General features: G+C 37.0%; 1 protein-coding gene and 1 long non-coding RNA gene across 7 annotated transcripts in view; one reads left to right on the plus strand and one right to left on the minus strand.

Moving 5' to 3' along the window:
* LOC120077771 lies at positions 1-15,650 on the minus strand. Its single transcript, XR_005481837.1, has 3 exons — positions 9,099-15,650; positions 225-944; positions 1-121 (listed from the first exon to the last, which is right to left on the minus strand). It is a non-coding gene; the product is annotated as an uncharacterized LOC120077771 (long non-coding RNA).
* LOC120077769 (transcription factor MAMYB) overlaps positions 6,206-23,470 on the plus strand; it is a 22,700-nt gene continuing 5,435 nt past the window's right edge. For 2 of the 6 annotated variants that reach the window (XM_039031782.1, XM_039031783.1), the window contains exon 1: positions 6,206-7,202. In XM_039031782.1, the coding sequence (XP_038887710.1) occupies positions 6,232-7,167 (936 nt within the window). In that variant the 5' untranslated portion in view covers positions 6,206-6,231 and the 3' untranslated portion in view covers positions 7,168-7,202. Of the gene's footprint in view, positions 7,203-8,982; positions 9,597-17,901; positions 18,072-19,433; positions 19,906-23,470 lie in introns of those variants that run through there. The other 4 variants (XM_039031780.1, XM_039031781.1, XM_039031784.1 and 1 more) reach the window with 4 other exon arrangements.

Below are 23,470 nucleotides of genomic sequence, written 5' to 3' on the forward strand. Positions count from 1 at the left end.
AAGAAATCTATTTCCAAAAAAACAACTTCACAGCTCTCACTGCATGAGTTAAAATGATGTCTCTAGTTCCAACCTTGAGCGTCATTTCACCCTTAACAAGCTGTTGGAAGGAACTAGTTCCCTGTAAATAAGAACAAACATGATCAGTGGCTCCTAAATCAAGTATCTAGACATTGTGGTCATTTTCATTAAACATGTTTATAAAACAAGTAAATCACATTTACCTTCCTTTTCCTTCTTCTTCTCAGCAAGGTACTTTAGGCAGCTCCGCTTCTAGTGCATTGCAATGGAAACACTTGCCCTTGTCGACCGCCTTGGCCTTTACTTTACTCTTCTCAATAGAGGGAGCATTTTCATTTCCTCCTTTCTTCTTCTGGACCTTCTTAAGACCAAAAGATGAGGGTACAGACTTAATTCCCGAGAGGATGTATCCTTATGGAACTTTCTGGAATGGGCAACATTTGCCTTTCCTTCTATCGGTCCCTTACCTTTCATAAGAGACTGGTAGGTCTACAACTCATTTAGGAGAGTCATTATGGTGTATTGGATTTTATTCATAACCGCATTGCTGTGGAATTGAAGAAAGCTCTTTATAAGAGATTCCAGAATAAAATATACCTGACTTTGCTCATCAATGACCGCCACGTTCATTTCAGGCATGTTGAACTGGACCATCAGGTCGAGAATATGTTCTCTAAATGATTGGCCTTCCTTCATACATGCATTATACACGTATTTGAGGGCCTTGTGTCGAATCTAAATGGACAATTGCCTAAACATACCCTGGAGGGACTCCATGATCTCATGAGCAATGAGCATGGCCTCATGCTTTTTGTTGAATACATCAAATAGACTCGCCAAGATATAGACCCAGACCTTTTCATTGGCCTTTGTCCAACGATCATATGCATCCCTAACATTTAGGGGTGCATTCGAGTAGGGACCTGAGGACACTCCTTAGTTAAGAAAAATCACAGATCATAGATAACAAGAATCGTATTCAAGTTCGATTTCCACGCGTAATTTTCATTGGTTAATTTCTCATTTTTAAGTAAAGCGATAATTGAGGAAGATATGTTGAAGAACAAACAAACAAACGATCTTTTTAGTTATCCTTGCCTTAACATATCACACAAAACATCCAATCAGTTTAGCAAAACCAGGAAATCATAGAACCCGAAATAAACTATTGATTTGATTTTAGTGTAGGACAACAACCACCGCAAGGTGATCAACTATCTCTCCCTTAATTGAGACTATCTCAGCTAATTACTAATTCGTTATTCTTATAGCTTTTAGCTACTATTAATTTGGTCAAGGATTCATTAACCCATTTAATTCGTCTTGTAAGTATGACCTCTTAGGGACGTGATAATGTAAAAATGATAGATCTTATATACCATTTTACTCCCACTAAAATGTTATAATTATTTTAGGATTTTTTTATATTTAGCTAAATTTCAGCTAATGAATTTATCTAAGTCTATGCCTATTATAACTCTTATAATAAAGTTTTTATACTAAACTTCTAGGTGTATTAAAATATTTAATTTACCTAGTGATGTTGCATGCTAATAGGACCTCAGTTACTTCAACTCAGGTTCTGATCCAATTCCCAGTTAAGAGGTGTTACGTAAACTATCAACTTAAATGCCTCCAGTCTAGACAGAACTGTAACGGTTGAGTTCTCTTATAATCTTAATCCTATTTGTCCCACTTAGTCAATTTTAAAACTATTTGAAAAAAAAAACTAAGTAATTATTCTAATCTTATTAGAAATGTGATCTTAGGTCTAATTAATTTTAAACAATTTAAAATTAATATATTTTTCCTAAGATCCTATGTTTGCATGCAACTCTTTGTTATAGGTTAATGGTTGCTAATCATTAATTTTTATAACTATTACAAATTTTAATGATTAGTCCTATAACATGCTCACTATGATTTTAATTAATTAACAATCATATTCTAATCAAAAAATTAAATCATAATACGTGCATTTCATGACTTTAATATAACCATTATATTAAGTTCTGGATGTGTCATGCTTAATGCATATTGATTTTCAATTAAATATAACACTTATATAATAATATGAAAATCAACCAAGCATATTCATATACATTAATAAATATAACTAATTATATTTTCTAATTAATGTCATGCAACATGTTTCTCCAATTTCATATATTTAACATATCACATACATTAAATAAATCATGCATTTCATACCATACATTATAACACTTATAATAGAAAAAAATGCATGAACATGCTTAACCTAAGGTGGAGTTTATTTAAATGACATCCACAGACATTTAAATAGCAAATGAACCTGCAATTTTGGATCCTAGGATAAAATAGAGCAGTAAATTGCACTAATTTAGCTAATTTTATCCTAAAATTTCTTATTCTGCTCTAGAACCGGACCAAACTAACTTGAACCGGCCTAAACCAGATCATCAACCTGCGAACCAAGCCAACCCAATCGAACCAGACCACCAACTAAACTAGAATCGGACCCGCTTTACTAACCCTAATTCTTCAAAATTGTGCAAGGAAGTAAAATGTCGGCAGGATTATGATTTTTTTTTTTGGCCAATTGGTCTCAATCTTCATCTACGCGAACCCTAATTCTAGACCCATGCTGATTTACAACAATAATGCCTAAAAAACATAGGGGCCTTTACATTGATCATATCAAAATTGTAAATCTAAGGTCAAATATTGTAGAAAACATTCATTTGCAAACCATAACATTCATAATGCAATAAATCCCACCAAACAAGTGCAAAAAAATTTTAAATGGACAAATTGATAATATGATTTTGCTTTGATACCAATTGAAGGGATGAAAACCCTAAGGCACAACAGAAGTCAAAACACAGAACCATTTCGTTTTTTTTTTCAAATTGACATTTAAAATAAAAATTTTTTTGCATTGGAATAAAAGGTAATATCGATTAAGCATGTTATTCCCAAAAAAAATAATTATACAGGGGAAGAAACCCTACCTTCCAGATCTTTTGAGAATTCTATAGAATTGCTATGTTGAATTGGGATTGGGCACCATGTTGAAGGAAAATGAATTCTTCTTTTGATATGCATTGATTTCTATGTTGATGGTCATGTGTTAAACTAAAGAATATGCAATATATGTTAAGCCTGTATACGATGGCCATATGTTCCTATCACAAGTTTTCTTACTCTCTTGCCAAGTATAACGAGAATGCAAATTTTTCGGGATGATCCGAGGTCGAATACAGGGACTTGTAACTAAATGATGTTTGTAAAGTAATATGTTTGATGCGGGGAGTAAAAAATAAAAAGAAAGAAGTTGATAGCTATGCGTTGCTCCTACTCCTAGCTAAACAAATTGAGCAATTGAAGTTTGACTATGAGAATTGGTAGACATGCGGCAACTGTTAATGTGTAATGAGATGCATGGAGAGGTAGATTTGAGGGAAAATTTCACCAAGTCATTAAGTTTGGTTGCAAGGGTAATCCCAGCTCGCCACACTAATGCATCGCACACCTCTCAATGGTCAGCCACATGCTTATATCTCTATAACGCATGGTTGCGTTGAGCATAAGATTATTCCTATCTCTAGGAACACTGCTTACTTTGCTTAGTGAGTTCCACTACTTACCCTTTCGGACAGTTTGTTATAGCTACTCAGCTCATACACAAGCATTGCGATAACCTCACACTAAGTAAAGAGGATTGGCATACTATACTTGCGCAATGCACACCTCTCGGTGGTTTGCTACATGCGTCACATCTCTATGCCACATGATTGAGTATACGATAACTCTTGCAATCTGCACTTAATTCATTGCGATGAAAGTAAAAGATGGTAAAGTAGAAGATGATGATGAAAATAATGTTGAAGGAACTAAAGAGATGCATTGATTACAAAATGTATTAATGTCTTAAGCCAAAATGTAATAAAATATAGGGGTAAGAAGAGAGGTCGAGGGCTAGAGGTAGGCAATCTCTTGCTTCCATCAGATGTGTGTCAAGGCTGCCGGTGATGCCATGGATGAGCGGTGGAGTAGTCTCTCTCGAGCTCTATCTCGAATTTGGTCCACTCGAAAAGGGTTGTGAGAATGAAGAACTCTCAAAGACTGTCTGCTCATGCTCTCATCTGTGATCTTAAGAATCTGCCTAGAATCTGCCTAAGGCAGAGTCCCAGATACTTTGAATTTGGGCTCCAAGGCTTTAAATATAGAGCTCAAATGTCGACAACATTGGTAGTCCTACTCTGATTAGCCACCATCATTGATGCAGTAGGGGAGAATGTCAGCGCTGCATCATGGTCAACAATCAGGAAGCGCATCAAAATATCTGCTGTACGATTTCAGAAATCCTGAGGTATGCGTTTATATTCGTTTCTCATGAAGGATCAATGCATTCCACCCATTCTTTGCGATGGTTATCACTGTGTTGCAGTAGTGCATGCGACCAACTTTTCTTCATTGAGATCAACGCATTTGGTCGACTCCTATAATAACTACAAAATAGACATTTTGACATAAGATAACGCATGATAAGAGGTTAGCGAAAATTTTCAGTGCTGACGATGCAAGTTCATTTTTCCACATGAATCCTTAGTCATATTAATGCATATTTTCCTTATCAATCTTCATAATTCTAAATAAAAGGTTGCAATAGCTTGTATTTCTACAAGCTATCACAACTCTAAATTTAGAATCATGCTTGTCCTCAAGCATGTCTTATACTAAGGAAATCAAAACTTGCCCTCTGACTTTTCCTTTGTGTTGACCAGCTTCTCAGACTATAATTTACTTGCACCTCTAACCTTGGTAGCAGCACTTTTAAAAAACTTAGCTATTTCTTCTAAGAGATATTTTCTAAGTTTAATTCTGGCAAGCCTCCGCTCAATACTTTTTACTCATTGCATAGATAACTTTGTTTTTAGCTTTTTTACAATGCGATCGTTCAATACAATTCAAAGCCTTGCGATCATTATTAGATTAAGGCATTGCATGTGGTTACGTTCTTCGTTTTGGCTTGCCCCCACAGGTGTCATGCGGGCATCCAACTTTGGTTGCGTACCATATTCAACTCAACTCTTGTCGTAGCTAATTTTAGCTTGCACCAGATAGAGAAGTTGCTATTATGCGTTGATTATGGTCACCTACTATCGTTTTGACTTACCTGCACGAGTATCATGTGAAGTATCCAACTATGGGTAGATACCTTTCACAACTTAACTCTTATCAGCTCGGGTCTCCCCTTTGCACTGACAGTGGAGTTTTTATTAAGATATATATATATATATATATATATACATCTAGATGTGTATAAGAGACAGATATATATATGATTAATCATCGCAATTTATAATGAACGTATTTTCTTGGACCACTCTTACCCCCAAATTTAGAGTGTCAGGGTTCTTGCCAAAAAGCTAAAGACAAATTCGTTCAAAAATGTGTTAGAAGAGGTTTGAGTAGAGGTTTGCACATAATAGAACTTAAGAATGTCAAACTTTGAAGAAGCTACTAAAGCGAGGTGAGCCATGCGACGTCTAGTGAGTGGATTTAGTGAACTTACATAAGTATCATCATGGATGCTAATTTATCAACGCAAAAGAAGGCAGGTAGGCAAAAGAGAATTTCAAAAGGATAACGCATGAAAGATAACAAGAAAAGGAAAATGCGAGCAGAGTGTCGATTGTGTCAATAACTTAGAATTCATGCGAAAGAAATCATCATGCGCTAAATGAGGGAGGGAATTCTTCTTTCGAAACAACACACTGAGAGGAAATTATTATCACACCAAAAAGGAGCGAGCGCAACACCACATCAAGAAACGCAGCCGTAAATCCAAAACAACAATAATCAAATAAATAAACTAAAGAAGTTAATTAGGAAAGCAAAATAAAGATAGTGTAGAAGACGTTCCTAGAGAAATTAGAGTGTAGTCACCGCAAGGACTCTCCATGCAAGGAATTGAACTCGCCTGCTTAGGTTAGAAAAGTTTACTTGTCCATCTAGTTTAGACATTTGGTTCTTACACAATCTACTAGATTTGGAGTATAAGTTGGTATTTAAAAAAAGAAAAAAAAGAGAGAAAAAGAAAGAAAAAGAAAAGGAAAAGCCTCCAATGATCCAATCAAAGAAACTACGTCGTTTGGTTTCAGCACAGCAGACCTATAAATCGCATAATGGTCAAACTTTCTTCTCTTCAGCTCTGAACCGAAAATGGAGTTCCTGGACGAAGATGCGAAGCCCAGGTTCCTCTTCCACTCTCGCGCCAATCCATCTTCGGCGACGGAGCTCCAAACTGAATCTCAATCCAGCAAGCTCTTTGTCTCAATCACCGTCGTAATCTCTTCCATTTTTCTCATTCTCTCAATTTTGTTCGTTCAATTCGAACCATTCAGATCCCTTCTCATCTGGCTTTCTCTCTCGCTTCTTCTCGGCCCTTTCGCCCCAATTTCCCTCACCGGCGGCGACATTCGTGTCGGTCGAGGTCCGATTCTCGAAATTCCCAACGAAGAACCCGAAGTAGAGGACGATGCCAAGAAGAAACCCGTTCAAAAGCGCTCAAAACCGCGTAGATCCGAGGAAATCGCGGTTGGCACAATCGAAGTTGCTGAAAAAGCCTCTTCAAAAATTGAGAACAGGAATGGAGGAGTTTATCAGAGTAATAAAAATGGAGTCGATTTTGCAATCGAGGAGGCAGAATGGGACGAAGCGGAATTAGGGTTTTTGAAGAAGCAATTGACGAAACATCCTGTGGGGAAACCGAGACGGTGGGAGATAATTGCAGAGGCGTTTGGTGGAAGGCATAAAGTGGAGAATGTGATTAAAATGGCTAAGGAAATGGGAGAGAAGAAATTAGGCGATGAGGATTCGTATGCTCAATTTCTGAAGAAGAGGAAACCAATGGATAAGAGAATTGAGAACGTCAATGAAGAAGGTGCCACCGCTGTCGTCGACGGTCAGGTCGCCGGTTGGTCTTCTGGTGAAGACATTGCATTGCTCAATGCTTTGAAAACGTTTCCAAAGGATTCGGCATTGAGATGGGAGAAAATTGCAGCTGCTGTTCCAGGGAAGACGAAGGCAGCTTGTATGAAGAGAGTTGGGGAATTGAAAAGGGATTTTCGAAATTCTAAAGCTGCTAATGACATCTGAGAGAATAGAAATGGAGTTTATCAAAGATCAAAGAGGTAATAGAAAATGTTTAATTGTCTATTTTTCCATCTCAATAGAGCATCTTTTTTTCCTCTGTTACACATTTGATTGATTATATCAAGTTTTTGCAAGTTACCATTTCCTTTTCTCCACTGGTTGATTGGATGGATCTGCTTGCATTTTGATGCAATGAAATATCGTGTTCGTTTTCTATAGAATATTGCATCATGAAAATTGGTTAAAGATTTGAGGCAAATACAGGGTAGTTTCAAAGGGTAGAGATTTGGACTTAAGACTCCATTACGAAGGAGGTGATGATAGGACTCTTCGTGTGTTGAGTTGGGTTAAATTGAGTAGCTGTCTACCCATTAGAATGGGAGTTAGATACTTCCCGTATTTTTAAGTTTAGTTATCAAAGATCATTGAGGCAAAGAATTCGTACACCGATATTTCCAAATACTATATGCGCATCTATTTCTATGCGTAAATAACTCATCCAATCTTTCCCAATCTAAAACTAGGTAACCTATTTAAAAAACTCAATATTCGAGTCCAAAACTTAAAAGGAAAAATAAAAAAATATCGGACCAAATCCTAGACTAGAATCATCTAATCTCCATCTTCACATTTGAGTACCCACAAAGTCTACCAAAATATAAACCATTTGGATATCTTCAACAATTCAATGAATAAGTTTTCGTTTATCTTCATACTTCTTCTAATCTTCTTCTTCTTTGCAATATGAGTCACTTTTCTATTGCATTTTATTAACTATTATACTTCAATATCTTAGATTTTGCTTTTATTGTATTGTATTTCTGTGTTTGTATTCTATTTTGTATTATTTTTATTAACTTGTATGCTAAATTTATTCTATATTTTAGATTTTTTTAAAGAAAAATACTATCTTCAACGTATCAATATCCTCCTTTTTTAGAAATATGTATATTTAAAAATATATATAAAAAAATAACACATCCTTAGACGTGTCCGTATCTTAGTTTTTCAGAAATTGACGAACGCCGTATCCGATCGTATCCGTATTGTGTAGCCGTATCTGTGTCTGTGCTTTATAGTCTGTCATCATCTATCACATAGTATCAATGATAGTCTTTTATCAGTTTCTATCACTGATAGAAGACTTCTATCAACCTCTATCAAAGAAGATTAAATTTTGTTATTTTGTGTAAATAAATTCTCTTATTTTTCTATTTTTGAAAACTCCCCTAAAAATTATATTAGCCTAGTTCTTATCATAATTTTTTCATGTTTAAGTTGAAGGCTATTGACCACAATGTTGTAATATTTAAATTTTAAACCAGGATGAAATAGTCTACTTATATTTTTGTACATAAAATACCATTGTTTTTATAAGAAAAAATTATATTGTTTTATTTGAACAGAAGTATATTGTAAAGGACCCATTTAATATAGTAAATTCTAAAAAATTTGTAAAGATGAGAATAAATTTAAAATTTTGTTAATCCATGAATAAAATAAGGAAAAAACTAATGGAGAATTAAACCTGTCAGAATCCCCCGATCTCTATAGGGAATTTTGCGACATTCCCATCTCGTGTAAATCTCTAATTAAGGGTGTCTTTTCGGTTGTTGAGCTACCCATCTGGTGCATGTGAAAACCTTATACAAACTCACAACCACTTTATCTCCCTCTCTAACTGCTGGACAATTTGGCCCTGCCTGGTCTAAGAAATCATATTAGGGTCAACATTGCAATTTTAATTGATTGATAGAACTGTTAGGATTATGCAATTATATATTGCAAGGCCATTATCCTTTGTCCAAAACCAAACAGCTTTCTCCCATGGAATCAGAGGAACAAAGCTTCTTTGAAAAATGAATCAGCAGAGAGATCATCACAGAACAAAACAAGAAGCATTCAACTTAGAGAAATACAAAATATAAACTTACCGTTGCTGGTGGTGGACGACTGGCGAGGCGATGTTGAGATGGATGATGAAAGGGAAGGGTCTACAAGAGGCAAAGAAGAAGACATGAATGTTGATAGAGAGATGTGTTGATAGCGGAAGATTGAGATTGAATGAGACGCACTGTCAACTGCAGGTTGAAGAAGACGAACTGTCGATCTGTCAATCGGTATAAAGTTGAAGGAGAAGTAGAGGCTCGGGCTGCTCTTTGAGTATGTTGCCGATTAAAAGTTGAAGGAGACGTAATCTGAACAATTGTTCTTGAAAGAAACACTAAAATGATAGGTCGGTTCAGTTTAGGTCAAACTGAATTTTCTCCCCTTGAATCAAAGAGTTGCCGGTCGATTCCTTAAACACCTAATCCAATCCAACTCTTATGATTTAGTTTGGGTTGATCAAATTTTTCGAGTTGTCGAGTTTTTTTTATATCAAATGATATCCATATCCTCAAATATATGTAGGTTGGTAGGAAGATTTCTAATCCTATAGTAACGCAGCATATACTACTCGTGATATATTATTTTATTTATAGTTCTAATGTGCTTTATAAAGTACACTAAAGCGGCGCACTTAAGCCCAAAGCATGGCCTTTGCGTTGAGGCTCTCTTCATGAAGCACACTTAAGAGTCGAGACACATGCCTTACTATGCAAACACATGAATATTATTACCATCTTGAATAAAAGCTCTATTTTTTTCCCCAAAAAAAAGTTTATTTCTTATCATCTTATCATTCATCATACGATTTTTCTTCCTATATTAAATAAATATGTATAAATATAATTTTTTTTTATTGTGCGTCTCATAGAAAAGGTTTAGGTTTTGTGGCATCTTACCCTTAAGCTATCTGGGTCGAACCTTAAACCAACACTACACGGACTTTGCATCATTCTTAAATGTTTCGAACGAGTGGAGGTTTTACCAAAAAAATTTCTATACTACCGTGTGTATTAAAAACTTTCTCGAAGTTTGTTAATTTGGCCTCACAAGTTAAATATTGCATTTTCACTTGTTTATTAGATTAAGCCTAGGGCAAGACTTAAATTTCTTGTCTTCCTTTGGGTGAGACTCAAAGTCAACATGTGTCTCTACTAATAATTGATTACATAGGAGAAAAATCCCGAAGGTGGTCATCAGGACAGGATCCCTACTTGGCATGTTATCCTTTGGGAATCTTTCATTTGAAAAAGTAAAAGATTGCAATAAGAATTTGACTGGTGGGACAGGATCCCCTACTAGGCTTTATTTATCACGAATCTTTCAAAGAAAATAATAAAAACACTTGTAGAAAAGTAAATAAAGTAATAAATGATAAAGTTTTTCAATCTTATCTCTTCATGATAAGGGATGACATCATGCAGGTTCTCTCGAATGACCTAGATTGATTACTATTACTTATATCAATTGTACTAGTCTCATTCTTTGTCATAGGGAAATACGATCTAGGGACTTACAACCCGACTACCCTGCCATTTAACTGCCCAACGCACTTTCCTTTGTCAAGTAGTTAGATTGGTGGGATATTAAAGTTTTTCCTAACTAGGATTCAAACCTTTCGCTAACTGCGTGACCTGTGGTTGGTTAGTCCACTTCAGAAGCTGTTATCTACCTCATGCACCCCTTCAATTGTAGATCGTCTCAAACGACAGTGATCTGCACAGACTAAAAGCACACTCAAAATAAAGAAAACCATATTGAATTATAGAATGATAAGAATAGAATACAATGGTCTTATCGTGAACATTTGTTTTTAGTTAAACCCTAACCATGGATTAATTTGACCAGGAATCCAAAAATGGGTCATTAATGTCGAAGTCGATGTATGGATCGTAGTCATTATCTTCATTGTTTACTGAGGGAGAGTAATTAGCATCTTTCTATTTCCCTGGTTGATTCTTGTTGTGGTCTGGTTGCACGATAGTATTGATGATTGAGGTAAATTCGTCTGGGAAGCTTGCTCCTGCCAAGGAAATTAGAATTGAGTTCTTTGTCAAAAGAAATTGTTCATCTTCTTATCAAGTAAGATCTTGAAGATGAACGTGGCCATTAAACCAAACCTTTATCTTTGAGATCTCTAAGTGGGAATAGTCAAAATTTTCCCACCATTTGATGAGGACTTTGCTCAACACTTTAAAATTTTCTTATGGTCCTAGTTGGAAGTTCTAGCAAAAGATCCAAGGAATTTGGAAATATAAAGTGAATTTATACGTTTTTTTTAAAGTGGTGACACATAGATGCTATTTTAAAATAGATGATAAGACCTATGAACTTCTATTGGAAATATTTTTTTAGAGACTCTGAAGTACGTCCACCATTGTTGAAACCATATAAGAAATGCATTTTGTAAGCTTGCTTACAAAATGTAATGAACCATGAATGGTTATAAAATTGAAACCAAATAACATAATACTATGCACGCATGTAACTGCGGTAGGTATAATATTGTGGTTTGAAGGTTTTGAGAATTTCTTAGGTACAAATATCCCCTGATTCGTGTAGGATGGTATCAAAACTTTGAAACTTCTCAATTTTTGCATATGAGTTTTTATGGATTAGAACGATCTGGGACCTGAGTAATTTCAATAGAGTTTGTGTCTATTAAAATGGACTCGTAAAAAGTTTTGGTTTTTGAAATTTCCTTCGGAAGAAAATTAAATCCATGAGGAAAAATTTGGGAACAGACCTATTGGATGTATGGTCCATCAAACACTGGCTCAATTACGAGATCGACCAGAGTAGTTTTGGTAAAATATCCTACGATTGTCGGTCTGGGTTTGAATACTCTTGGTTGTACAACTTGAGGGACCATAGGTGGATACTGATGACCTTTTATTTGGACTGTGTACACGAGAAGGGTGTAATAGAGTTGTAGAAGGTTAAGGTGGTAGGTTTAAAGGACCTGACTGTATTGATAATGCCCTTGAAATAAAGCCTAGACGTCTCCTGGATATGAGTTTGAAGTCGGTGTCCATAGCGTAACTATTTGTACTCATTGGAGTAGGTGCAGAAGATTTGAGTAATTGGCCTTTTGCCTTTTGAGCTTGTAGTCCTTGAAGAACTAGGTTGATTTACTTTCGACTGGGAGGAGGTTCCCTTATTTTTGGGAGGAAATTTTCGGAGGCATATTAGGGGATTTCTTCTTAGAAGAATGGTGTTTATCTAGCAAGGTAGTCTGCAAGAGAATTCTCTATCCTTTTTTTAGGCTCAATGCAAAAATTGAAGCAAGATAAGATTGCTTATCATCTCGCAAAAATTGTTTTGAGACAAGATTTTTTACACCTTTCTCAAAGATTTATTTAGAGGAATTGGAGTATATGGTGGAATTTGAGATTTTATTTTGAAAAATGAAAAAAACCGTCCAGGAACAAGAATTATGGCAACTCATGTAACATGCACATGGCCATAAGTTTCTAAATCCCTGATTTGTCCTTGATTTGTTCGTAGATGTTGTTGATGAAACTACAAATACCAGGTAATTCCAAAATAGAAAATAGGGTCAAGGTATATATACAGGGTACTTGTCACACCCTCTCCTGGTTTACCCTCTAAAACCGAAAAAGGATATGACAACAACAGTTACCGACCTAGATGCCAGCACTTACTGCCTAACTTAAGTGAACCTGCTTGAAACCTCAATATGCAACCGACTTGGCAAAACACATCCATGAAATTAAATAGTGCAAGTCTTAATTACAGTTCCAAAACAAACATATGTTCAATGAAATAAGATGGTCAAAATAAACATGTGTCCTAAAAGAAATTAAGTTTCACAAGTCTCCGACTCCTTTCCAAATGTGTGTACATCAAAACAAGCTTAACCTAAGCTTCTTCCTAAGGTCATCAAACTTTGGGTGGCAAGCTGTAGTGGATTTAATCGCGAGGGAACTGACCGTTGCCTGGGAAAAAGGAAAACATTTGAAAACTGTGAGCTGATTGCCCAGCGAGTGACACATAGAAATACATTTCTTTTCAAACCTTTCATATGCTTTAATGTTAATAAACAACATGCTGGAAAATAATCTCAAACAACTTGCATAGTACCATACATTAATCATAGCATTATAATCAATCATGCCATCAAACCTTAGTTGAGAACGAGCATTCATAACTCAATCTCCCAATGAGCATTCATGGCCGTGAGACCCATACTTCGGTCCCATTATAAAGACTGTAGCCAAGAGACCCATACTTCGGCCTCTCATAAAGAACTTCCTACGTGCACGTGGAATATACTAAGTATCGTCAACACCTTACCTACTTCCTTGGATACCTTCTATACCTTCGGTACCTTGTATATTAGAAATGTAACATTCATAAAAGATTTGAGCATCATAAGCTTTAGGCTTAGCACTTACTTAGCTTTCCCCCTAAGAGCATCATTACCATTTAACATGCATACTTCACAATTAATAACATGTAGTTGCATTACTTTTTCATACATTCTTAACATATGTTTGGATTAGTAAAACTCATTTAAAACATAAGTATAAACTTTAGTTGCTTGGAAAACCCATGAACGTTAGCATGGAATTCATTTGGAACGCATGTCCCTTTTGTGAACATATTTGAAAACATTTAGTCACTCACAGATCCCTGGGCTTGGTTCTTCCTAAGCTTTGTATGCCTCCCCAATGGACGTAGCTTCTACACATAAAAGAATAAGAGTTTAGTTGCTACTTTGGCCTCCCTTTTGAGACTACTCTTTTAACTAAGCTCATACTTAGCAAGGGGTTGCCTAATCTTTCAACATTTTCCAAATTCAACTTCTAACGTGAGTAACTTGAAAACTAGAACTCATTTTAAGAAAGTTCGTTTTCCAAACATGAGCGGAATTTCGATAACAATGTTACCTCAAAGGTTTAGTGTGAAACTCTTTGTCGTTTAACTTGACCCTTTAAATCTTTCCCAACAGCCCTAACCGCAACTCCCTGCTTGAGTAAAGATTCTAGGATTAACTTCCAAAATATGTAACTCGAACCCTAGACTTTTTCTTGCTAAGGTTCCTTCTACAAACTTACTTGAAATGGTGTTCTCGATAATACCTTAAAGTTCAGCTTGAAAATCCAAGTGGTTCGGTCTAGATCTACATTTCTTCGTCGAGTGCCTGAAAATGCCCGAAAATGAACCTTCAACTCTTCCTTCCTTCTCCGGCCCTCTTTCCGACGAGAACTCCCTTCCAAAGGCTCCATTTCAGAAACTAAACTCGTAGAGCTTTCCAATGGTATCAAATTCGCCTGGTTTGCTTGAGTAAATCTTCCAAAACGAGCCTTTGAAGTTCTCTTCCTTTTTACACTACTGTCCAGCCCTTTAGATGAAATCTCGTTAAGCCACCTCACCCTTAAGTGGAGATTAAGGGTCGAGATTGAGTCATCTATCCAGGTAACTAAAAGAGAAGTTTAAAACTGAGCGTTTCGAGCAACTCGATCCTCGCTAGAAAAACTCGATGGAGAAAGGTCCTTACTTGATGGAAAATTCTGTGACTTTCTGTTAAATACTCGATGGAAGGACTTGATACTCAATGGGGAAACTCAGAGCTGGGAGTTCGCTCGATGCACGCTTCTTACTCGATCGGTCGTACTTGACACGTGATCCTTCCTCAGTCACCCTCGACGCTCGACCCCTTCCTCGATCACTTATACTCAACACTCGGCAGCCTTTACTCAATGCTCGACCCTATCTTGATTACTTATACTCGACACTCGGTAGCATTGTGAAACCTGTATCTCAATTTCTCTACTTAAGTAGGTAATTAAGGGAGTTAACTAAGTATAAGTTAAATCCTATGTTGAAGAAAGGAAAATTCTAAGTGTTTAAATAGATTTGTTTAGTAGCTTTGAGATGAGCCTTAACTAGTAAAAGTTTGGCAAAGTATGAAATCAAAGGATAACCATGCTTTTGGTGTTAGGAAACATTAACGCATGAGATGAGACTTAAGTTTATAGAGGTTATAAGAGAATAAGAATGGAAGCCAAGGACAACCATGCATTGAGCTTATGAGAGTTGGATGCATACCATGCGTTGAGCTTGTGAGGGTTGGACGCATGTTGGCCGAAGCATTGACAAGAGGCGCTGCCCAAAGGTTGTTCATACGCTGGGATAATGAGATGCTGTGTGAGCGAGAGCAATGAGCACAAGGCGCTGGGACTGGGCATGTGTACTGACTAGTATGTGCAAGGCGCTAGGCGTTGGTGTGATGCGCGCGAACGATCGTGTAGAAGCATGCGACACTAAACGATAGCACTAGACGATAGCGCTACACGATAGGCGATGGCGCTACACGATCGGCGTAAGCACTGGACGATAGCACTATACGTTAGCGCTAAACGATGAGCTCGGACGCGCCAGACGATAAGCGTAAACGCTAGACGATGCGTTAGGCGCGGGCGCTGGGCGATAGACATAAGAGCTACACGATGGGTGCCACACGATGAGCGTGGGCGCTATGTGATAGGTGAAGTGCTAGATGATGGGGTGTTGCACAACAGACGCGGGCGCTAGACAATGGCGCTACATGATAAGAGGACGCGCTAGACGATGGGCGTNGTGTGAGCGAGAGCAATGAGCACAAGGCGCTGGGACTGGGCATGTGTACTGACTAGTATGTGCAAGGCGCTAGGCGTTGGTGTGATGCGCGCGAACGATCGTGTAGAAGCATGCGACACTAAACGATAGCACTAGACGATAGCGCTACACGATAGGCGATGGCGCTACACGATCGGCGTAAGCACTGGACGATAGCACTATACGTTAGCGCTAAACGATGAGCTCGGACGCGCCAGACGATAAGCGTCAGCGGTATGCGATGAGCGAGAGATACATGATAACGAGATCATTGACAGCGAGAGATCGCTAGATGATGAAGCTGTGTGATGGGGTGTAGGCACTATACGATAGGCGCAGACACTATGCGATGGGCTATACGTTAGACGATGAGCTAGGCGATGAGCAGAAGAACTACATGATGAACTAGACGATGAGGCAAGCCATGGTGGGCGCATGGGAAAGTGTCTATGTGTTGTTAAGGCTGGCAGTACATAAGGCTTGTGAGGTTAGTGTGCGTTGATCTTGAGCAAAAGACTAAGGATGTTAGCAAGCAACAAGGACATGCTAGGTGATGGTGAGATATACCATGAGGCGTTGAGTTGAGACCTAGCTTGACCCAAGGGTTGTTATGCGTTGGTGATGTGCTTTGTGCTAAGGACATCTGAGGGCATGTGAGCGCATAAGACAAGGCTTGAGCTAGTAGCAAGCATTGGAAGAGTGTAATGGTCATAATTCGAGTTGAGTGCATGAGCCAAGGATGAGCCATGCAAGGGAAGTAGGATATGCGATGTCTTAAGTTTAGTATGGCCCAAGAGATGCGTTGATGAGAAAGCCATGGGCTGATGATGGCTAATCGAGAAAGGGTTAAGTTTAAGTTAGTAGGAGGTGGACACGTAGGATTCCATGCAAAGAAAGTGTGCATGAGGAAGATAACCCAAAGTTGAGGTGGATGCACCAAGGAGCATGCAAATCAGTTAGGTTGAGCTGGATGAAGGAGAAGCTAACACTTCAAGCTGGTTATGGCAAAGAGTTGCGTTGGCAAAAGGAAGAGAGGACGACTGGACATGCAACCAAATAGGAGGTGTCGGCCTTGGAGGGACTTTGGACGCCTATAAATAGGGCCAAGGACTTCTTTTCATATCATAACTCGAATTCTCTTCAAAGGTCATTAGTAAGAGTGTATGAGAGCTGATTTGGAGGAGGCTATGTATTGATCAAGGAGGGCATGCGTTGGTAGCAATACCATGCATTGGTCAAGTGATTCCAAGGGGAGGAGATGATGTCGGATAGTGAGGTCTGGAAGTAGCATCAACTTGGGACGAGGAGTTCTCCCAAAATACTTGTGCGTTTGGAGTCATTTCAAAGCCACTTGAAAGCTTAGAGAGTCTAGGTTTCAAGGCAGGCTGTCGGAGAAGAAACTCCAAGGAATCAGGCTGGAGAGTGAGGAAAAGATAGAATGGTCGAGCTCTCGGGTAAGCTTGAGCTAGTCTTGATAATCAGAGGATTCCGGCCAAACCACAAGGAGTTCTGAGCTAAGATTTTAAGGTAAGCCTTCTGAGACAATTTAGAACATGTTTAAAGCAGGAAGTATCTTAAAATAAGGTTTGGAACTATGAGTAATCTAAGTTTATAGTTGAACCTGGAATTTAGGGTTCAAAAGGGAAACCAAGGAAACCTAAGGAACTTCGAACAGGAAAGTTCCTAACCAACCAAGGTGAGTGGTTATTCTACTATTTGTATGAGTGATTTCTATCTATATATGTGATTATATATATAGGTTTTATTTGAAATATTAGCATGACCGGAAAATGTGTTTTATCTGGATTTGATTGTTTTTGTGTTATTGTCATAATGCGTGTGTCATTGTGTTGGAACGGGATTTGTACCCAAGATATTGTTAGCATGCCTTGTGGACGCTTGGCTGGGATTGTCAAGGTACCTAACTGGAACTGTCAATGTACCCAAGCATGTCTAGCAGAAATTATCGATATATTCAGCGAACTATAGGATTGTGTCCACGTTAGTCATCGCGGGTTATTTGTGGAGAATACCCGGGGAAGATACATGATCATGCCGGGGTTGTCCAGTTGATAGGCTGGGGAGGTTACATTTTGTTATGTGATTATTGTTGATTGTGGAATTGTTTTCCCAAAAATGAATTTATGAAATCAAACTTATGTTTGTAAAGTTGCCACTTACTGAGCTTTATAGCTCACATTTTCCATGTTTTATCTTCCCCCCTAGGTAGCTGAGATTGAGGAGTTCCAGGGTTCTGCTAAGGTTAAGGTCTGTCATGCCATAATCACGCTTCTGGTTGTTAGATTCATTGATGTAAACTTTGTAGTTAAGCCTGAGAGTTGTATAAACGTTGTGTTGTTGGTAATAAAATGAGTTAGTCAAATAATTGTTGATTACATCTTTGGCTTAAAGTTGACTGACTATAGTAAGGTAGACATGGATAGTAGGTTTTACAAAAGGGTGGTATCTGCGGTCCCTCACGCCTCTCCTCGGGCTCGGGACAGGGTGTGACAAGCATTTACTCGTTGCTTGCCTTGCGCTCACTCGATGCTCAAGCACCCTTCAGCACGATTAACACTTAGCCAGAATTTCTTTTTGTAAAACCAAATTAATAAGTACTGAGACCTAAGTTTCCATACTTAACCATTTTCCTTCTTCAAACTCATCTTTTACCTCAGAATGCACAAATCCAATCTAACTTAGATATTTAATCCAACATTTTGCTTAACTTAAACAAAACATAATTAAAAAGGGGAAAAAGTAAGGTGTGAGTTTTACCGTAATTGTTGATATTTGTCAAGGACAACTGCTCTCCTAATGTTGCTCATATAGTTAACATAATCTCTATATTTTATTATTATTTTAGATTCTGTTTAACCATTTTTTTGAATTTATCTCACCTTAATAAAATATCGAGATTTTTCTACCAAATTTATATTTGAAATATCCATACATTATTAAAACTTCTTTTATCCATATATTTTATTCAAATCTCTATATTGTTTTTCATAATTGTATACATACATTTTTAATAAATTAACGGTACATTTCTCACGTTCTTAATAAATTAGTTGTATATGCTATTTTTTATATTATGTTAACATTTTGGGAAAAGAAATATCAGTTTCTAAAAAAATGGTCATACATTGATTACACAAGAATCACTTGAATTGTTGCTCCATACATTGCCATAACTTTTTTTTACTTACACAAAGGTTTCATCAATTTATTAAGATCTACATTAGTTGTATATAAGTTCAAGATCCACATTAGTTGTAATATTATACCTCTTGCTTTTTTGGTTGTTGGTTGACCCGTGCACCACAATGATTGTACCTCTTGAAGAATCTTAGTTGTTGAAGTTTTAGGAGTGTGATTCTGTTAATACGTTAAAAAGTCCAAATAATTTATTTAATATGGACTTAAAAATAATAATTAAATTTTGTACAGTTTTAAAGAAACATACAAATATTGTTGTCTTTCGCTTGTTTGATATCTCCAACTTCTTGTAAATCTCTCGTTCATCAATTGATCGAATCACTTCGTTGATTTCTTCACCAGTTTCTTGATTGTTGATAGCTTGTAGAAATACAAGCTATTATAGCTTTTTACTAAGAATTATGAGGGTTGGTGAACAGAATATGCATTGATAATACTAAGAATTCATGTGGAAAAGTGAACTTGCATCGACCAGCACTGAAAATCCTTGCTAACCCTATATCATGCGTTATTCTGCATCAAAATGTCTACTTTTGTAGCTATTGTAGGAATCGATCGTATGCATTGATCCCGGACCATCGCAAAGTTGATTGCATGCGTTAATCTTCATGAAGACTAGTTCGTCGCATGGAATGCTATAGCTACAGAGTGATAACCGTGATAGAAGGTTGATCGCAAGGTGGGTGGAATGCATTGATACTTCAAAAGAAACGATCATGAACATATACCTTGGGAGTATAAAAAAGATAAGATGATGCTAACATTTCACCTACCGCGTCAGAAGTGGCAGTGATTCAGAGCGGGACTACCAATGTTGTCAACGTTTGAGCTCTATAAAAGGAGCCTTGGGGCCCAAATTCAAGCCATTTGAGTCTCTACCTTAGGCAGATTCTTGTGATCACAGATGAGAGCGCGAGCAGACATTCTTTGAGAGTTCTTCACTTCCCCTTTCCAAGTGACGACTGGAGCTTTGTCGGAGATAGAGCTTGAGAGAGACTTCTCCACCACCCATCCATGGCACCACTGGCAGCCTTGACGTACTTCTAATGGAAGCAAGAGATTGCCTACATGTAGCCCTCCACCTCTCCTCTTATCTCTGTATTGTATTTCATTTTGGCTTAAGACAATAATACATTTTGTAATCAATGCTTCTCTTTAGTTTCTTCAGCACCATCTTAATCATCTTCTTCTTCTTTATCATCGTTTACGTTCATCATTTAGTTAAGTGTCGATTGCAAGAGTTATCACATACACAATCATGTAGTATAGAGATATGAGACATGTAGCAAACCACCAAGAGATGTGCGTTGCACGAATATAGTGAGCCTATCCTCCTTGCTTAGTGCAAAGTTATCACAATGCTTGTCTACGAGCTAGCTATAGCTAATTGCTCGAGAGGGTAAGTAATGGAATTCACTAAGCAAAATAAGCAGTGTTCCTAAAGATAGGAATAATCTTATGCTCAACGCAACCATGCGTTATAGAAATATAAGCATGTGGCTGACCACCAAGAGGTGTGCGATGCGTTAGTGTGGTAAGCTAGGATTACTCTTGCAACCAAGCATAATGATGCGGTGAATTTATTCCCTCCACAATTCTATTTCTCCATGCACCTTATTATGCGTTAACAGTTGCCGCATCTCTACCAATTCTCATAGTCAAACTTCCATTGCTTAATCTATTTAGCTAGGAGTAGGAGTAGCGCATAGTCCATTAACTTCTTTCTTTTTACTTTTATTCTCCGCCTCAAACGCATTACTCTACAAACATCATTTAGTTACAAGTCCCTATGTTCGACCTCAGATCATCCCGAGAAACTTGCGTTCTAGTTATACTTGGTGAGAGAGCAAGAAAACTTGTGATAGGAACGCATGGTCATTGCATATACGATTAACACATATTGTATACTCTTTAGTCTAACGCATGACCACCAATGCATAGAAATCAACGCATATCAAAAGAGTGCATTTTCCTCTCATCAGTTGTCATATCTCAATCAATTTTACTAGTCAATTTCCATGTATTATTAAAAGATATAATCTGCAACACGCTTATATCAACTCACCTTAACCTCTGGTTCTTTACTCCCTTTTTCTTCAGACTCCTTATTTTTATCTCCATGGCATGCTTCTTTGTGTACTGCTGATGGTATTTTCAATCCATGAACCTTGTTTCCTTGGCCTTCTTCGCCCTTGTCGTCATCTTTTCTTCGAACTATTGTGGGAGCATCATAAGCATCAACCAACTCCTTCTCTTCTTTTTCTTCTTGTTCTTTCTCAATATCATCTAGTTCCTTTTCGAACTAGGATGTAGGTTGCTTCCATATAATTCATAATAGGTTCGTACTATGAAAAACAATAAATACGGTGTAGTTAGTTGACATACCATAAACAGATTGCTTGTTGATGCGTGTGATTGAACAACCTGTGTAGTCTTCATGTAGTCAATCATTTTGTTTAACTATTCCACCAAGTCATCTATCTTCTTCGTCAAGATATGCTGACTAATCTTCATGGCATCAAAGTTTTCATCCATCCTTGTGTTCATTAATTGTTGTATTTTCACTATTCCTTCAAACCTTTCCATTTCATCTTTGTCAAATGATAAACCGAGTCTTCTATTCAAGGATAGTTCAACCACTCTCTTTCTCGGCCTATATCTGCTCATTTCTTCTTCGACCTCTTGCAGGACCTTTTTTTCCTCGTTGATGAATGGAGCAAAATATGACATAGTCATTTCCTGTGGGGTTGCTAGTAATGGACAAATTTCAAGCTGTCAAGTAAACAAGGAAATAAAATGTTAGTCTATAGTTTAGAATTTAAGATTCTATGTCTATTTTGTTTGTAAAGCTATTTATATCTCTTTTGAATCAAATATCTTAACCCCCCCCCCCCCAACAATTGATATTCCTAATTTACCATTGTTGTGTATTGCTTTATGCATAACATCAACAAGTAAATTAAAAGCAACCCTTCCCCATGGGTAGTTATCAAAGAGGACATCTTCATCGACCATTAGGATGTGGTCTATATTCACATTCACTGAATCTTGTTTTGGGAGAAGGAAACTTTCCAAGAAATACAACTCGCCATTTTTATCTTGTCACTTTCACATCCTGCATTGCTAACATTAAAAGCTATGTTAAGAGAATACCTAATCACAACTTTCATATCCTCGAAGTACATTTTTCTTATATTACATCCTCCTTTTATCCCACTTTTATCAATTATTGGTAATTCATCACAGTTTAGACCAGTTATCAATGCAAACTCTCTCAAACCAAATTTCAGTACGCGACCCCCTATGAAGAAATTCAACCGGGATGATGACTTTGGTTTACACTGTCTTTGTATTAGATGTAACAACAGTTGGGAAGATTGATTTGTAATGGAAAAATTAAGGAAATGTCCAAAAATAGTTTCTCTAAATCTCTATTGTAACTTCTCATTTAAATTCTCCTTGAGTTTATCAATTACAGAAGTCTTTGTTTGCAAGTTATTTTCAAAGGTTCATTTCTCCTTGCACTATCCATAAGATACAAACAGTCCTAACACATTTGAAATAAACCAGAAACACAAGATTAATAATATGCTAATAGTAAATACAGGTACAGAGTATTTAAGTAAAAATACCTCACGTGGATCTATCATTTCGACTGTTTTTCCTTTTTGGCATGTTGTTACTTTGCCTTTTCCTTTATCTGACCTAGTTATTACCTAATATTTACAACTATCAGTAAATATTTAAGTAAGAATACCTCACATATATCCATTCCATAGATGATTACTTTTTTTCCTTTCTTTATTTCTATCCTCTTGTCTGACTATCCACTAGATGGTCTTTTTTCTGATAGTGTTGTTTCCCCATGACTTTGTGACTTTCTTCATCATTGTCTTTGTTTTCATCTTGCACGTTTTTACATGTCCCTTCAAGGTTCTCTTTTTCTTCTTCATACTCATTACTATCTTGTTCATCCTGTTTCATTATTTAGTAATTATATTATGTATATACTTTAACAAATACATTGTAATTAATAGATGATTTCATAAAATCTACATTATCATACATTTCCCTCATGTAGTTCATGTTGCTCTTCTTCTTCTACTACGTCATTTCTTCCTTTCTTGTTTGGTTCTATCTTTTTTTTTTCACAACCTGCATGGCAATTTAGATCTATAAGATCTTCAACCCTTAACATTTCTTGTTGAATCAAATAATCCTGACCTTGCTCTTTATCGTTGGTTTGTTTCCTTGAACTTTGACCTCTAGTGTAAAAGCATCCCACTTACGTTTGTTGCTAGTTATTGGAGTTGCATGTTTTATGTCTAATCCCCTGCCATTATCTCCGTTTTCCCTGTTTTACATACATGATCAAAATTTGATGTTTTAAACTACATTAAAATAAAACTAAAAACATATCTCATCGTCACTATTGAGAACTATTGGCCCTTTACTTGTTTATTTTTTTCCACCAGTTATTCCGGTTCTTAATTTTTCGCTGGCTCAGCTTCTTCCTTCCACTTTGTCTTTTTTCATAGCTTGTAATATTTGATTAATCGTAGACTTATCAGTTTTA

The sequence above is a fragment of the Benincasa hispida genome, chromosome 5 (genome assembly GCF_009727055.1).
Source record: "Benincasa hispida cultivar B227 chromosome 5, ASM972705v1, whole genome shotgun sequence".
Lineage (NCBI taxonomy): Eukaryota > Viridiplantae > Streptophyta > Magnoliopsida > Cucurbitales > Cucurbitaceae > Benincasa > Benincasa hispida.